The following is a 17,558-nucleotide window of genomic DNA, read 5'->3' as shown; positions in this document are numbered from 1 at the left end:
TCAGTTCTTCAGCCACAGGCACTTCAGGCTTTGTTTCTTCAGTTACAGACTCTCCAGACTTTGATTCCTCAACCATAGGTTCCTCAGGTTTTGATTCTTCTGCCATAGGCTCTTCAGGCTTTACCTCTTCGGTCACTGGTTCCTCAGGCTTCAGTTCTTCAACAACAGGTTCCTCAGATTTCGATTCTTCAGTAACAGACTCTTTAGGCTTTGATTCTTCAACCGCAAACTCTTCAGACTTCCCTTCCGTATTACGAACCTCTTCCATCTTCTTCAACAACTCATCTCGTACTCTCAGCAATGTCATAGCAATATCCTCTGCCTCTGGGATTGTCACAATCAACTCACGATCTGCTTTGATTGTAATGGTAGTATCAACTACAGTGACTTCAGTGATTGCTGTCACTGCGATCTTACCGTTACCAAAATGGAACCACTTTCGTTTCCACAGAACCTATTCATCAGAAACTCCAAGTACTAGAACCATTCCATCAATTACATAAAGAACAGACTTATGAGGCTTGCCCTTACGACAAGACTTCATACATTTAATTCCCTTGAGCAATCGTTGTCTCATCTCATCAACTACTAATCACGCCTTCCAACTACTCCTTACTACGAGCATTCTCTGCAGCAACACGAGCTGCTTCCTCTGCTTTGCGTGCCTCCTCAGCGGCGAGTCGTTTCTCCTCCTCACGACGCTTCAACTCCTCTTCCTCACGTTTAATTCTTTCTTCTTGTTCAAGTTTACGCTTCTCTTCCTCAGCACGTTCACGTTCTTCCTCTTCAAGTCGTCGTTTCTCTGCCTCAAGGCGTTCGCGTTCTTCTTCTTCCCTTCTTAACTTCTCGGCACGAGCAGCAAATAGGGACTCAATATGTTCTAATTCCTCTTGTTGTTGTAATTCCTCATCGATCTTAACACGCTCACGATCCACAGTATCCTTCATTTTTGGTACCAATTTCCGCACCTTTATCGCAGAGTGTTCCTTCTCTTTCTGTTTAACATCCTGAGATGCAAACAACCTCTCCGCCTCTGCATTTGCTTCTTCTTTCAGTTTCTGAAGACGCTCCTCTTCCTCCTGATGTCGTTTCTCTCTCTCCTCACGAACTCGTTTCTTATACTCTTCATTTTCCAACCGTGCTTGTCGAAGTCTCTCAGAACGATCATCTGAAGGATTTCCAGCTAAAACTCATTCCTGCAAAACACATGCAATACCAATAGAATCAAACTGGGAAATATCCATTTCATTGACATCACTGACCCCAGAAACACTTAAAAACTGGGGAATATCCTCCTACAAATAAGTACGCAGATAATAAGACTCACAGGACTAGATTTTGCTGGACAAACACTTATATGGTAATCAGTCTTATCTTCATCAACCATCCTTTGGCACAGAGAACACTTCAACTGTAATCTCTGCGAAACACTTAAATGTCAGACACATCAACCTACTCCTACTTCGGATTAGGATCCATTCAAAAGAGGAAAATGAAAAGATCTATTGAACTGAACAAAAGAAGGGCCTACACGGGAATCGAACCCGTGACCTCTCGCACCCTAAGCGAGAATCATACCACTAGACCAGCAGGCCACTGAAAGGATGCCGATACATTACCTATATGAAACCAATCTCATATATCCAAACGAAACCAATCTGTTTACACTCCATGTCTACTGAGAAGAAATCTCCCACCGATTTTGTTAAATTCATATATGGCAGACCCGTTATTGTCAAGTTGTACTCGGGATTGGTTTACAAGGGTGGATACTCTCTTTATTATTGATTTTTAGGAGTTCTAACATGTCTTGATGGCTATATGAATGTCGTCTTGGAACAAGCCGAAGAATATGAGAATGACGAGTTCAAGAGTCGTTATAACGATTGTTTTATTCGTGGTAATAATGGTACCTTTCGATTATATGCTTTATTTCTAGTTATATACCTTGCTCCTAATGATAATGTCTAATTGTAGTTTTATTGTTTTGTTTGTTCTATATCTACCCTCTTGATGTACTTAGATAACACAAGAGACTTGCCTACAATGAAATAATCAATCCCCGTGATTCTAGTTTCATGTCTTGAACCACACATTTTGTTCTATAAGCAATTGTTGAGGTAAGTTTGTGTTTTCTGAGGTTTTTCCATGTTTGCACTTGCGACAGAGAGACTGGTTCATCGGTTTTCTCTTACTGTAGTGCAGATATTGTTTTTCTTGGTGTTGAGCCTCTTTATCATTGTGGTAGCGAGGGTTTTTTGTTCAAGATTATAACGACTGCTCTAGATAATTGTTCTTTCTTAGTATTCTGTTTGTTCGAAAACAGTGATAGTTATCTTGTTCCAATTCGTATTGAACCATATAAATGTTGTTTGTATTTACATCACTCCAGTTCACTTCCTTCACAATTTGATCATTCATCAAGTACCATTTATCTTCCTTTTCTCTCCGTATCCTTCGGTAACATACATAATGACCTCCCAATCCACTTCCCAAGTGATGAATAACTGCTGTAATACTGTATATCAATGGAACACCTCCTCCTCGAAATGGATTATCATTCACATAAGGATGATAAGAAAGGTTGTCTTGAAACACACTTGTTTGAGTGGACTGATCCATCTCCTCATCACTAAATGAAAGAGCATTCTCATCCTTAATTTCATAGACATCTTCATAACTGCTTCCACAACTATCGATACTACCACTTCGACTCCTTGATGTACCATACTCCTCACCTCCAGTAAAGTACTTTTCAAATGTTTGTATTGTTTCTTCCGATAATTCTCCATGTACTGCTTCTTTCCATGAAGCTACTCGCTTCAAACGTCTCTCCTCTCGCTGAGATGTTGAATCCTTCATGAGAGTCCGAGCATGAGAAGAAGGAACTGACTAAAGATGACTCCATTCAATAACTAAAACTTGAGAAAAGAGACAGTATTCACGTAGGTCAAATTGAATGGGAAACTCAACCAACTGATTACATTTAGTATTAAAGGGACTATACCTCCTGTGAGTGAATAACAATTCAAACACATACGATAAGACTTTCCTTTGAAGATGAAGAAGGAGTGTTCGCGGAGGCCGACCAATTAGCTCATATTTCTGGATTGTTCCTCTTCCTTCTTTTACTTCCATAGTTACATCTTCTTCAAGATCATGAGAAGACCGTACTCGGTGAAGCGATTGGATCAAATGCTCTTGTTGTTCTTGATTATCCTGTGTCAAAAGTGCATTCAGTAAACCACATCTATGTCAGCAATTCAAACAACTGGGTACCCTTTGCACGAAACACCTTCTACTTCATCGCAGGCAGTGAATTCCCGAAGACAATCGAGAAGAGTTGGATGAACCGGATTTGAGCACGAAGAAGCTATATCAAATTGCTTAAAGAGATTCTTGTAACACTGACGGCAGGTTGGATCCACTCGCCACCAAGGAGCATCAACAATAGGAATCGAAAGAGAGAAAAAAGGAGTGCTATTGATTTGACGTCTCGAACCACAACGAGAACAAATAATTAAACTTGACAAAAGTCCAGAAGTAGGAATCGAAATGGGAATGACTACAATCAAGCACTATCATCACCTATACAAGTATCATTATGATTGGTATCAGAAACAATCTGTTGAACAGAGCTACGAAATGCCCATTGCTGCTGTCGCCGTTCATTGATTCGATCAATATCCTTTTCAAGCAACTCCATGATGCTCTGAATGGCTTCGAGTGCATCCTATTTCTGAGTATTCCAACTCTTACCTACATGTTGGTCATCATCATCAAACGACTTATCTAGCTCTGTAAAGGTGAGACAGAACGAATGAATGCTAAAGGACATAATGCATGGTTTGAAGGTAATGCCTAGAAAGGGTACTTCTACAAATCCACAGATACTTTCAATGACTTCAATGAGAGAAAGAACAAAACTGCACGACTGCTGAAGATGTCCTTCGTCATCTTCATCAAGACAGAATTTACAAGAACAGAGACACTCCAAAAATGGTTTCGATGAAGCTAATAGCTGCAATGAACTGTTAAGATAACATGTGTTGCCTAGATTCTCGAGACCCCGAAGTAGATACTCATGTCGTGTTAGAGCTATCAATTAGAAACTGATTTAAACAAAGAAACCTACCAAGACAATACCCAGAACAAGGAGTACCATCAACATGGTCTATATATAACACGAAGTGAAGGAGAAGAAGTACCTTGGAATCTCATAAAATTGGAATCAATGAGAAGGATAATGAACAAACAATGAGCAAGAGCAAAAACTAATTGTCCAAAGAAAAAGACAAAGATCAGTGGGTGCGCGGTTTTATAGTAGAACTATACTGTTTCATTATCATGTCCAACTCTTCAGGTGAGGATGGTTCTTCATTACCCATCAGTACATTATCCTTATGACTATTTGTTAAATTGATTATAACGATCCATACGTTCCAGGATGACGAAAACGGCAATTATCTCTTGTACACTTACCTTTCGTAAAATCACGACAAATAGGAATCTTCTATACATCATTTCAATATAGGAAAAGGACATCAGGAGTGGTAACAGCTAATCATGAAACTCCATGTTCATTCCTACCTTTTGCTGGATCATGATAAAATTTGCAAGCAGCTCCACGTGAACAAACACCCTTTTCAAAGTCACGACAAGGGAATCGATACTTGCCATGTGTCCTCTTTTCTGTCTCTTCATCAGGGTGAGGTGAAGTTGATGTACGATGTTCCGATCGATTCGCTTCGTTAGAAGGACGAGGCGAGATTGATGCATGATTATGCTCTGATGTGTGATTATGTTCCGATGTATGATTGGTCTCAGATATGTGGCTATGCTCCACCAAATGACCACTATCACGAGATGGCAAAGTATGTTGACGCCATTCAAGGACTGGAGAAGATGGTTGACAATCAGCTTCCTTCTCAACAGAAGCTCCAGCAACAGTAGATTCTTCCTTCACTTGTTTCATAGTCTCAGGAATCGAATTTTGGAATGAGCCAGACACTTCGTTCTTACTCTCTGGACGAGAAGAATGATACTCATCCCCTGCAAGAGAGGGATAGGAATTAAATTCAAAGTCCCCGTCACCTAAATACATCATGCTCTTAGCACGGGACATAGGCATTTCAGAGTCGTCCAACATTACTAAAGAATCAACATAAGAATGGTTCTGAGGCATTCCTCGTCCTGTATACAAGTCATGCGAGCTAATCAGATCATTAGAGAGACGTTCCATTGATGCAACACGATGAGGAGACAATCTTCCTGAGTAGTTCATATTATACCCGTCGTTGTAATCATTAAGCGCCACATCCATTCCTGGAGGAGATCGGGTTAACGAACCAGAACGAAGACCTGAATAACTAGCACGGGAATACTGAGGACGAGTGTATCCCAGTGTATCCATGTTTCGAGATAATGAGTGGGAACGAGTCCACCCATCCTCCTCACCTAGAGGGTTGGAAGTATTAGTACGAGAATAGTTCCTACCTCCAATTCCAATACCACCATCACGAAACACAGACAGGGAATTGTAAGATTGAGAAGGGAGACTACGACGAATCTCTGGTGTGATACGATCTTCATGGACATAACTACGACGACGAGGTTGGATATCGAAAGGACGAGGAGAATGATTGCGAGAAGAAGTAAGAGGATCACAAAGAGTGTCTCCCACAGCTGTTTTACCATACATGCGGTTCACAAAATTCTCATTTGCAATACCTGGCATTGATTCAATAAACAACCCATCATCTTCCACTTCATCGGGAAGAATACCACCAATAGGGTGAGGACTTCCCATAGAACGGGGAACAGAATGACTCTCAGGGTAACTTGAAGGATAGTCAAAAGAACCACTATTTGAAAAGTTAGAAAACGATCCACCTTCCAAGTAAGGTCCTCCATCGGGATTTGCCCTCCTGAATGTTCCAAATGCTCCTTTGTTATACATAGATCGAATATTCTCAGCACCTTGAGGTTGCTGAAACTGAAAGGGATAACTTGCTGAAACATCATCTTGAAGTAGATCATCATCGATGTAAGGATCATTCGGACCAAGTACATCCTCTGCAGGTCCTGCTCCCTCCAAATAAGACAAATGCAAATTCATATTAAGATCCAGAGGTGATAATCTTGCCTTATAACTGCCCTTATCTCCATTTGATTCAATAGTTCCTGCTTGGACTGTCGGTGTGTCAAGAAGAGCTCCGGCATTCTCTCGAAGTATATCACTTTGGGATATCCCTTCTACATAAGATTCTGACATTCTACACTTGAGAAGACAGTGATAACCACAGATACAGAACTCATGAACTAAAAAGACAACTCCCGTATCCCCGTGGGAATCTAGAAACCTGAAGTATGGTATTCCAAAAGATGTTCGTATATTTGATCAAACACCGATTCTCAAGACTACAGTACATTCCTTACGATCAAGTATGCCAAAAGCTCCATCAGCACCTGTAAAACCTGGGAAGAAGACGTCTATTGTCTATCTTGGTCATATTCCTGCAGCCTTTGAAGAGCCTCAGATGCGTCAGTTTTTTACCCAGTTTGGTCCTATTAAGCATTTAAGATTATCCAGAAATAAAAAGAGTGGTGCTTCCAAACATTATGCTTTCATTGAGTTCGAAACTCCTGATGTGGCAGAGATTGTTGCAAGTACTATGAACAATTACATTTTATTTGGTCGTCGTCTTATTTGTGAGGTGATGAAGGCAGAAGCTGTTGATGAGCATATCTGGAAAGGAGCGAACCGGAAGTTCCATGTTGTGAACACTGCAGAGAAAGCAGCCAATACTATGAATGCTCGTAAATCACCTGACGAAGTAAAGACAACACTTCAGAAGAAGTTGGAGAAGATTCAGATGCAGATTGATGAAATGAAGGCATCTGGAAAGGATTCTTCGGTATTGGAAGAGACAAATAAGAGTTATAAGGAGGCATTGGCTGCTTTAGAAAAGGAAGGAAAGAAGAAGGAGAAAGTGGAGAAGAAGGTAGAAAAGGAGACGAAGAAGGAAGCAAAGTCAGAAAAGAAGGAGGACAAGAAAGAAAAGAAGGACAAGGAAATGAAGAAGGATAAGAAAGAGAAGATGGAAAAGCCCGTCAAACGGAATCCCAAGACAAAGAAGGTTGTTAAAATGTAAGGTCTCTCTTTAGTTTATTCTGTTGTTTGATCAAACATGTAGCGATAGCAATTACATCGTAAACCCAGTCTGCTTTACCAATCGATCAAACTCCTGTTTCAAATCTTCTTCCTCAGAAACAGACGACCATTTCTGTTGTAATCCCTCATATACTTCTTTCATTTCAGGAATAATATCTGTCACAAATGTAGCAAATAAATCATTATGAATCGAATTGATAAAATGAAGAATCGATGAACCACACACTTGAGCAATTCTCAAAGCACTATCATACATAAATGACATGTAATCTTGCTTTGTTTTCATCATCTCTGTCATTTCCACTGAATTCATCCAACTCATTTCATTATGAACCTTTCTAGATGTTATATCCTTCCGATTCCTTTACCTCAGATGCATTTCTAATACTTGCCATGCTATACTAATCACTTCCCATACACATACTTGAGAAGCCATCAAAATAGTCACGATATCTGCACGAAGACCTACAAAACGAATATTCACGGTTAATTCAGTAAGATTTTGTCGTAGCGCATCAATCTGGTTCCCTTCAGGAATACATGATGAAGTATTGCTAATTGTAGCTAACGAGTCCAAAGCATCAAGGAGAACAAAAGAACACTGATGAAGAGGTGATACATAACGCTGGAGATACTGCTTAAGAGCAATGAAATGAGGTCGACACTCAGTAAACATCTCTTCAATGCGTTGTAATCGAAGTAACTGAATACGAATGTCATGATCATTCTTTGCTGATTCTATTTCTCATAAGTGCATTAGATTTTTACCTCGAATGGATTCAATCTGTGAATGAATGTCACAAAGATAAGTATCCAATGCATTACGATACTTCTCACAATCATTGATTTGGGATTCAATCAACTCAACTTTATGCTTTGTAGATATGTTCACTGTTTGAAGTTCTTTCACATACACATCTCTACAGTGTTAGTTTCAATCATCAGACCAACAGGAACTGAACTCGCAAGCTACGAATATGAGAAATGTCGAAAAAGCGAGATGATGGCTGATTTGGAGCGATCAATACACGGAAATTCTTTGTAATATCACTCATATTCTTGACTGCTGGTAAGAAATCCATCTCGAGATATCTGATACTGATGGATAAAAAACAGGACTACTTTTGACAATCTGTTGAAGATGGTAATGACAACAATAAGTGTTTATTGCTTGATATAATGGATAAAATCAATGGAAATAAGGAACCATAACCCTCAAAGAAGAGAATACTCCACAATCGATTGATACACTAGATCTGATTCCTCTCTTATTCATTACCTGTTTCGACATCATTGTTGCCATAGCAGTTATCCATCGTCTCAATACACGACTCCAATCAATCTGATGAGACTGACTCCAATGCATCACATCTGGAAGCAATTGACCAAACACATTCAAAAAGACATTTGTTTCAATCTAAATCATATTAGAACTCTTATGCTTACTTGTTGAAAGATATTATCACTTAACCAAATTGGTAGAATTTTCTGAGAAAATGCTTGGAACACAATAATAGCCACATCTTCAGGTAATGTTTGGAGAAGATATCCAGCCAGTACACATAATGGCTTAAGGTTCTTTAATGATGGGTAATAGTTAAGGAGAGTCTGAATGCATTACTAAGGATATTTGGGTAGCTATCACATATCGTGACAATAAGCGAACTCCTTCTCGAATCGATTCTTCTGAACAGATCTTCTGGATATCCTCCTCTATTGAATCTGGAATTGATGAAATAGTACTTACAAGAGTCTGGATATCATCTTTGGAAAGTACTACGCTCCCTTTCAACAAGGCTTCACATAAATTCTTCCAAACCCAAGGACGAATCTCTTCTTGAACACCCTGATACACAGCTTCCCGCTCAAAAATTCCTTTCATAAACAAACCACTGTTGTAAGCAGTCAGTAAAGGAAGTGACCAGGCAATGGATGGAGGTGGAGGAAGAAGAGGATGAAACCCTTTCAATACGAAGAAGAGAACATGATACAGCTCGCCACAATACTGTTGACTCTCTGGAGACGATCCTGTACTGAGAAGAAGAGGCTTGTCTCCGACTTTCAGTTCAAGGAGACACTTATAATTCGATTCTGTTCCTGTGGACTGTTGAACTGAATCATTGAGATCGACAGGAGTAATTCTTGACACAATCACCTCCAATCTAGAGTTCAAGAACTTCATATGATGTACTTATCATTTTCGAAAAGGAGAATATCGCGAGATGTCAACACTGCCATGAAATTCTTTGTCCACTGGAACTTGTTCTTCTTGCGGAAAATATCGGTTGCTGCAATTACTATGATGATAAAATAATAGTTTTCACTACCAGAACAAGCCCGAAACTTGTAGCGAAGAACTTCGCGTAAAGTGGTAGTTTGAGTATCAGCACAACCAATTTGAAGGATTGTAGTGTTTGTAAATAAGATAAACATATTTGTCATATCTCCAGACGACAATACAGGACCTGATCCTTGACCTCTACAAATGATCCCAATTATCATTTAAATTCAATACCTTGAAAAGAGATACTGTTGTTTACAATAGTTGACACCTTCTTTAAGCCAACAAATATCTGAATATGATATCATCACGCACTACTATTACAAGCATTATTCGAATACTCAAAAATACCTTTAGGAGGAGAATTGGGATCATCGTGATAAGACAACTGTTTCGAAGAAAACTGAAAATATCTCTTCAAATGATATTGATGGAGAACCATTATACCTTCTTCCAATCTGTTTGCGATTTCCCTGTAGATAACAACCATCTAGAGATTAATTCTGCATTCTACAATTGTATCTACCCCTGCCACAAAATGTCAGACTTCTCCATCTTCTATTAACAAAGATACAGAGTGTGTTTTCTTGCCAGAAAAAGTGCCAAAAACAACCGTTATGAATCCTCAAAAACTGTCCTATTTCGGGAAAGTCAAATCAAGAAACTGGTAACTAAATGGATACATGTAAGAGAGTGTCAAGTCTTATGAAACAGATATCATTATTCGGATAATAGCCCATTGACAAACTGTAATAATGAGGAATGATCAATCGAATCATCGATTAAAAACTCTATTGTTTCAAAAAACATCATGACTTTAGTTGTTCAAATGATTACTAGCCTCTCGGATGTAATAATCAAGGGTACGAGAGACTGGATATGGTAACACACCAACTGATGATACATTTAGCAAGTAGACATTACAGAATGCTTTCTCATTTTCGCTATTAGAACTGGGAAAAGAGATTTTGCAAGGTCTTTTCTCGCAAACATCTAAATCAAAGACCATTCCTAGAAGTACTTGCAAGTGTAACAGAACCAACTTGTATAAAGTTGGAACCCTTTCCAATGAACCGAGTTAAAGAGGGAAGATCTGAGTGATCAATCATGCAGTATTCGTACTCTCCATTGTCAGTGCAGCATGGTACTGTTTGAATCCCCCTTTTGTATATTCCCAACTTCCGTAAAGAGCTTTCTCACCCAGTGTTATTGAATACAGTTGTGGAAGATCTGGTTATGAATCACTCATCATCCGTACCCTCGAAGATTATAGTCTCACAACCCTTGCTAACATTGTCATCCAGTTGAATATTGCTCAGTGATGGGTTATTCTTTAATACAAACGATTTGAAATGATAAAAAGAGTACTGTCCCACTTCAATTCTGCATAATTGAGGACAATCCGATACTCTAAATTCACTAGCGGTCAAGTCGAATGGATTAGTGACAGGAATGAAACAGTTATTTCCAATTTGTAGAGTATCCAATTCATCCAATCCAACCAAGTGAAACTCAGTTACATACCTGAAGCAATTATTGCCAATACTAATGGATTCAAGTGAAGGAAGATTACTCCAAGATATATGACGATACCATGAAAACGTATCATCTCCTATGTGTAGATCCTTTAGAGAGGAGCAGTTAGTGAGTTTGAATCCACCTCTCGCATCTGGATACTTTCCACATTGGAAGTAATAAAGCCATCTATCAGGCGCTATAGTAAAACTCTTATTCCCTATTCTCACAGATTCTAATTCATTGTATCCATCTAGTTCAAAAAAGTAATTATCCTTGAAGCAGTTATTACCAATGTCCAATTTCTTTAAGGAGGGAATACCATTTAACTTGCAATAACATGCATACTGGAAACTTCGATTTCCAATACTCACCGTTAGTAAGGATGGCAGATTACACAATTCAAATGTCTCACAACTATAGAACACATCATTTTCCAATCTTAATTCCCTGAATCTCTGGCAGTTAGAAATCGAAAAGATAGAATACTGAATACAATATGTGAGTTTTGCTCTAGTACAAAAGCACTTCTTCTTAATGGTAACTGTTTCAAGCTCGTTCAGTTCACTCAGAACGAATTGTGTAACAAATCTGAAACAACCATCACCAATAACTAGTTGTCTCAAATTTGGAAGAGAGAATATCTTCCATTCGTTGATATCCTTCTCAATATAAGAATTGGGTTCAATGTTCCATACTCCATCTGGAAAATGTAAAGCAATGTTACTATTCTCTCCCTTTGGAAGAGAAACAAAACCAGATGATACCATTCTCAATGATTCATCTGTTTCTCCTTCATTATATCTACCATTCTTTAATTCAACTTGGTTTGTTTCCACCTGTACTCCCATATTCCATTCACCCTCCTTAATACAGACTCCATTCCATTCATTTAAGATACAACCAAAGCCATGTCTTAATAGTCGATTCTTCTCTCTATCATACACAAAACCACCTCTGTAAACTGGTCTACGATCCAACACATTCCAATTGTTGTCAGTCTTCTCTCCTCCATACTCAATCATTTCATCCTCACTCAGAACTCGTTGATGTATATGAATCAACTCATCCTTCTTCCAATATCCACTCCATTTCATCGATCCATCAGAATACTCCATACCATATCCCTCTCGTTCCATTTGATCATTAAATCCTCCAACATACAATGGTCTATTCGATTTACAATCAGATATCACCATCACTTGTTTATCCTTATTGTTAACAATCCACTTTTCTTCATCTTCTGATTCTAGATAATTCCATCGACTTTCTTTACATAATCGTCCTTTGTCATACAGATAAATATGTCCCTCTCGTTTACCATCCTTCATTATCCACGCCATTTTCAACACTCCATCATCAAAGAGTTGGGCTCGACCGTCATATACTTCATTCTTCAACTCATACACACAAAACTCATTTTCGTGTTCTCCTTGAAATCGCACAATTTCATAATCCTTTCCATCTATTCGTTTTCGAATTGCTTCTCCTTTTGTAACATATCCAGAAAGATTATACCACTGGGTTCTTCTCTTGGGTAATTCCACTACTCGATCATGATGGATGCTATTGATTACCTTCAGCCATGTGCTGATCCATTATAACTGCACTTCATTTCTACTGAAATCACAGGGAATCGCGGGACTTCGAAGAACTTCTAAACTTCCATTTGAATGAATATAAGAGAAAGGAGATCCTCAATTCAAATGATTCATACCAATTGATGGGCTTCTTCCCGAAACAGAATCTCTCATTGATATCAATTCAAACTCAACATACAATTCTTATTATCATTCAATACACTCTCTTTCAAGTACTCTTTCCACTTCATTCTTCACTCTACTCCATTCATCTTATCTGATATTGATTCAACATTATCTACAATCATATCTTCACTTATTGATGTTGACAATAAATATAATGATTGTTTGTAAGAATTGTATTTGATATTGAATTCTTCATTGATGATTTCTTTGTGACTGATTCATTTGAATCTGAATCATTTGAGTTGTGTTGTTTGTATGATTCATTGATTTCTCTTCTTTTAATACTCATTTTCATCTGTTCTCTTTCAGACTAAGTTAATATGATTAACAATAGGCCTATCAACAAACATAAGACTATGAACTAATTAGAAGACTCAGGTTGAAGACTAATGATAATAGGAGCTGGTTCTGAAGAATTGTTATTAGTAAGCGACTCGTTTCCAACAACCGTTACTACTGTCGGTTGAACAGAAGATGAAGGCATCACATCACTATAAACTATCCGCTTCTCTAAGGGTTTCACATCACTCAAAGACTTCACAGGAAGAGTTTTCCTTTTCCTCTTTGATATAGTTATCAATAGCACAATGAGTAGAATCACAACAATAACACCAATACAGATGAGAATAAGAGTACTTGTAGCGAGAACATTCACTGCAAAGGATAATCCTGTTTCAATAAAACTCACTTCATTTCTGGCCTGAATAATGAGTGATAATGTACAAGTTTGAAGAGGAATACCAGAAATCTCCCCTGACACCGAATTCAGTAATAAACCCTCAGGAAGAGTGCCAACACTGACGTTGAAGACTGGAGCATCACCCAATAGGACTGGAATGGTTGAAAATGCTCGTCCCTTCACGATCGAGAAAGAAGGATTAGGATAGTGAAGATTAGAGAGTGGAGTTTGAACCAGAATGGAGAGAGAAGATCGGACCAATCCCACTTCATTATGAGCTACCACCATTATCATTAGAAGTGTTGTAGGAACAACTGGAATGCCTGAAATTGTTCCAGTTGAATTATCGAGAGAGAGACCTGAAGGAAGAGATCCTGATTGAATCTGGAACAAGAGATTGTCTCCATCACACATGGGAATTGTAATGAATGAAGTATTTATAGGGAGATAATAGAGTGATTGAGGATATAGGAGTGATGATGGACTCAACAGAACTGTGAATGATATAGTGAATGAATATTCACTCACTGCATTCTTTGCAGTAATATTCACAGAGTTTACCCTCATCGATTGAATGGGAGTTCCAGAAATTACTCCAGTAGAACTGTTTAGTACAAGACCCATAGGAAGAGAACCAGAAATGATAGAATATGAAGGATTGTATCCTGTGATTAAGGGAGTACAAGTGAAGGCTTCATTACGAGGAATAGTGAATAGGATAAGAGAATGATGAGATAGGAGTGATAACAGTGAATACAAGAGTGAATGATTGATTACTCACTTCATTCTCAGCTTTGATTGTGACAGATCGAGAGGTTATTAATTGAGAAGGAGTTCCAGAGATAGTTCCAGTGGATGAATTGAGAACAAGACCAGAAGGAAGAGATCCTGATTCAATAGAGAATATAGCTCCTTCTCCATTGATTAGAGGAGTTACTGAGAACACTTGTCCTTGAGCAATGATATATTCAGATTGTGAATATGAGAATGATGTAATTGGATTGCGAATGGTGAATGTAAGGGAGAATGTTTTATTGTTTACGCTATTCTCTGCTTGAACAGTGATAGTTTGAGATGTGACAGTTTGAGTAGGAATTCCAGATATGACTCCAGTAGAAGTATGGATAGATAGACCAGAAGGAAGAGATCCCGATACAATAGTAAACACAACACTACTACTATCAATATTAGGTACGATTGAAACTGACTGACCAAGACGGAAGACATAATATGATTGAGGATAGGAGAATAATGAGATAGATGCAAGAACAGTGAAAGAGAGAGTGAATAACTCACTACTAATGGAATTCTGGATCTTGATAATGACAGATCGAGATGACTGAACTTGAGTAGGAGTTCCAGAGATAACACCAGTAGAACTATTCAGAATAATACCATACGGAAGTGAACCAGACTGAATAGAGAATGATGGACTGTCTCCAGTAAAGAAAGGACTTATTGAGACGTCATAATTGCGAAGGAGGGAATATGATGACTGTGGATAAGCGAGAGTCACAGCTAACAAAACGGAAAACGAAAGAACAAAGGAATTACTACTTGCCGCATTCTGGGCTTGTATTGTAACAGCCTGAAAGAATACCGATTGAATGGGAATTCCAGAAATTACTCCAGTAGAACTGTTTAGTACAAGACCCATAGGAAGAGAACCAGAAATGATAGAATATGAAGGATTGGATCCAGTAGTTGATGGAGTACAAGTGAAGGCTTCATTACGAGGAATAGAGGATAAGAGAATGATGAGATAGGAGTGATAACAGTGAATACAAGAGTGAATGATTGATTACTCACTTCATTCTCAGCTTTGATTGTGACAGATCGAGATGTCTCTAACTGAGAAGGAGTTCCAGAGATAGTTCCAGTGGATGAATTGAGAACAAGACCAGAAGGAAGAGATCCTGATACAACAGAGAACATTGCTCCTTCTCCATTGATTAGAGGAGTTACTGAGAACACTTGTCCTTGAGCAATGATATATTCAGATTGTGAATATGAGAATGATGTAATTGGATTGAGAACAGTAAAGGTGAGAGAAACAGTCTGAGACACAGATATATTCTGAGCACGTATATTGATAGTTTGAGATGTGACAGTTTGAGTAGGAATTCCAGATATGACTCCAGTAGAAGCATGGATAGATAGACCAGAAGGAAGAGATCCCGATACAATAGACACATCAACAAATTCACTGAGTGTAGGAGTAAGAGAGAAAAACACACCAGTACTGAGAATGAAAGTGGTTTGATTATAAGAGATGAGTGGGTGAATCACCTCAATCGATATGGTCACAGAGTCAGATCCAAAAGAATTAGAAGCTTGGATAGTATAATATGAAGGTGAAGCTATCGTAACAGGAGTTCCCAAGATCAATCCAGTGATTCCATTGAATACAAGTCCTTCAGGTAGAACCGCTGGCTCAATACTCCAATACAGAACACGATTTTGATAAGAAGGAAGCCCAGTCGAACAGGATACACCAACAAGAAACAGATAAGTATTTGTGGAGTAGTGAACATTACTTGGAGGGTAACCGGTAGTAGTACCATCACAAAGTTCAGTCTCGTCGTTAGGATAAGGACCATCACCATAAGTATTAAATGTATCACCCATCTCCCAGTTCCAAGTGAAACGACATTGATTCACTTCCTGATTATTACTCATATCATAGTATTCTAGATTATCAGTATTTATAGTAGAACATAATGAAGGATATATAACAGTCACTTGCATAGCACGAATACTCACTCCAGTCTCATCTCGATTACAGGCACCTCTCAAAGCAGCATCGAATCCATCATTGTATTCATTGTAAGCATTACTGTTGAAGTTCATCTGAATCAATTTAGGGAAATTCATCTTATCAGTACACATTGTATGAAGATTTGAAACAATAGTAGTTATCATAGATTCAACATTTGTTGAAACATCATGAGCAGCCGTCTTGTGACCAGTCACTTGGAGATACTCAAGATTCTTGAAGTATCCCTTATCACGATTATCAATCATCCATTGAATCAATGAGAACCATCTCCAAATACAATTCGAGAAGGACGAGTGAATTCAGAAAGAGAAATGAGAGGAATAGCAAGAGTAGCATCAACATATCTCACAATCTTGTAGTCAGAATAGAAGTACATATCAATAGGAGATGGATTTCTCTCAGTCTGAGCAGCAAGAGATGCACGGAATAACTGAACAGCAGGTATAGTCATTCCAGAAAGAGCAAGAACTCGAGTGTGCTTGAGAGCCTTAGTAGGGAAAGCATCTCTCACAGCCAGATAGAACCTCAAGACCTGAAGATCGGAAATGATCTGTTCAAAACAAGTGGATTGAACTTCATAATTGCTGTTATCTCCAAGAATGAAAGGATCATAGATGGGGAACCAAGGTTCAGTGGGAGTAGAAGTAGCTGGAGTCTCAGGAGTTGAAAGAACTAATGACTTCGTATCTAATTGAGGAGATAGACTTACAGAACGAGTTTCCACAAGCAATTCATCTATCTCCATTTTCTTCATAGTATGAATAGCTAGATCACTGTCATCTTGATTATTGTTCTGTTCGGTTGAAATTGCTAAAACCCCTAGAAATAATACGAAGAAAGAAGAAACAACAAAGAAAAGAAAGGAAAAGGAATCTAGACATCTTAAGAATCATTTCAATACCAGATTCAAGTACAGACCAGAATAGTGAACGTTCAGTATAGTCGGAGAATGACGCCATTGTCGCAATAGTTAGGGAATCGAACATCGACAAACTTCATTGATTCCCATAATCACACTCAGTTAATTATTTCTGTATCATTGTCTTTTCCACAATTGTACAGTGGTGATGTGATATTAGCACGAAATAGAACAGATGAAAATGAGTATTAAAAGAAGAAAAATCAAAGAATGAATCATACAAACAACACAACTCAAATGATTCAGATTCAAATGAATCAGTTACAATGAAATCATCAATGAAGAATTCAATATCAAATACAATTCTACAATCATTACACTTATTGTACAACATCAGTAAGTGAAGATATGATTGTAGATAATGTTGAATCAATATCAAAGAAGATGAATGGAGTAGAATGGAGAATGAAGTGGAAAGAGTACTTGAAAGAGAGTGTATTGAATG

General features: G+C 38.3%; 9 protein-coding genes across 9 annotated transcripts; 2 read left to right on the top strand and 7 right to left on the bottom strand.

Annotated features, from left to right (window-relative positions):
* Positions 1-1,671: 1,671 nt before the first annotated feature.
* Positions 1,672-1,971, top strand: JH06_3037 (u6 snRNA-associated sm-like protein 6; the record flags this gene model as incomplete). Its single annotated transcript, XM_014671448.1, has 3 exons — positions 1,672-1,765; positions 1,796-1,909; positions 1,940-1,971. 3 exons carry the CDS (start codon positions 1,672-1,674, stop codon positions 1,969-1,971), a joined length of 240 nt encoding a protein of 79 aa, XP_014526934.1.
* A 297-nt stretch (positions 1,972-2,268) lies between these two features.
* JH06_3036 (cysteine proteinase) lies at positions 2,269-3,838 on the bottom strand (the record flags this gene model as incomplete). Its single annotated transcript, XM_014671447.1, has 6 exons — positions 2,269-2,892; positions 2,923-3,010; positions 3,041-3,219; positions 3,273-3,565; positions 3,589-3,733; positions 3,764-3,838. The coding sequence occupies 6 exons, from the start codon at positions 3,836-3,838 to the stop codon at positions 2,269-2,271; spliced, it is 1,404 nt and encodes a 467-aa protein (XP_014526933.1).
* A 687-nt stretch (positions 3,839-4,525) lies between these two features.
* Positions 4,526-6,118, bottom strand: JH06_3035 (hypothetical protein; the record flags this gene model as incomplete). The annotated part of the gene is made up of 3 exons (XM_014671446.1): positions 4,526-4,560; positions 4,591-5,730; positions 5,785-6,118. 3 exons carry the CDS (start codon positions 6,116-6,118, stop codon positions 4,526-4,528), a joined length of 1,509 nt encoding a protein of 502 aa, XP_014526932.1.
* A 328-nt stretch (positions 6,119-6,446) lies between these two features.
* JH06_3034 (ribosomal biogenesis protein) lies at positions 6,447-7,154 on the top strand (the record flags this gene model as incomplete). Its single annotated transcript, XM_014671445.1, is given in 2 exon segments — positions 6,447-6,992; positions 7,005-7,154. The coding sequence occupies 2 exon segments, from the start codon at positions 6,447-6,449 to the stop codon at positions 7,152-7,154; spliced, it is 696 nt and encodes a 231-aa protein (XP_014526931.1).
* Positions 7,155-7,205: 51 nt separating this feature from the next.
* JH06_3033 (hypothetical protein) lies at positions 7,206-8,229 on the bottom strand (the record flags this gene model as incomplete). Its single annotated transcript, XM_014671444.1, has 4 exons — positions 7,206-7,535; positions 7,599-7,912; positions 7,943-8,094; positions 8,126-8,229. The coding sequence occupies 4 exons, from the start codon at positions 8,227-8,229 to the stop codon at positions 7,206-7,208; spliced, it is 900 nt and encodes a 299-aa protein (XP_014526930.1).
* A 2,853-nt stretch (positions 8,230-11,082) lies between these two features.
* On the bottom strand, positions 11,083-12,169 carry JH06_3032 (hypothetical protein; the record flags this gene model as incomplete). The annotated part of the gene is made up of 2 exons (XM_014671443.1): positions 11,083-11,169; positions 11,201-12,169. The coding sequence occupies 2 exons, from the start codon at positions 12,167-12,169 to the stop codon at positions 11,083-11,085; spliced, it is 1,056 nt and encodes a 351-aa protein (XP_014526929.1).
* A 928-nt stretch (positions 12,170-13,097) lies between these two features.
* On the bottom strand, positions 13,098-14,039 carry JH06_3031 (hypothetical protein; the record flags this gene model as incomplete). Its single annotated transcript, XM_014671442.1, has 1 exon — positions 13,098-14,039. One exon carries the CDS (start codon positions 14,037-14,039, stop codon positions 13,098-13,100), a length of 942 nt encoding a protein of 313 aa, XP_014526928.1.
* Positions 14,040-16,035: 1,996 nt separating this feature from the next.
* JH06_3030 (hypothetical protein) lies at positions 16,036-16,439 on the bottom strand (the record flags this gene model as incomplete). The annotated part of the gene is given in 2 exon segments (XM_014671441.1): positions 16,036-16,079; positions 16,091-16,439. 2 exon segments carry the CDS (start codon positions 16,437-16,439, stop codon positions 16,036-16,038), a joined length of 393 nt encoding a protein of 130 aa, XP_014526927.1.
* Positions 16,440-16,447: 8 nt separating this feature from the next.
* Positions 16,448-17,153, bottom strand: JH06_3029 (hypothetical protein; the record flags this gene model as incomplete). Its single annotated transcript, XM_014671440.1, has 2 exons — positions 16,448-17,013; positions 17,096-17,153. The coding sequence occupies 2 exons, from the start codon at positions 17,151-17,153 to the stop codon at positions 16,448-16,450; spliced, it is 624 nt and encodes a 207-aa protein (XP_014526926.1).
* Positions 17,154-17,558: the final 405 nt, after the last annotated feature.

This window comes from Blastocystis sp. subtype 4 (assembly GCF_000743755.1).
Source record: "Blastocystis sp. subtype 4 strain WR1 chromosome Unknown seqid_0163, whole genome shotgun sequence".
In the NCBI taxonomy this organism is placed as follows: Eukaryota; class Bigyra; order Opalinata; family Blastocystidae; genus Blastocystis; species Blastocystis sp. subtype 4.
The sequence above is the reverse complement of the archived record's forward strand: the minus strand, read 5'-3'. Positions and strand labels throughout refer to the sequence as shown.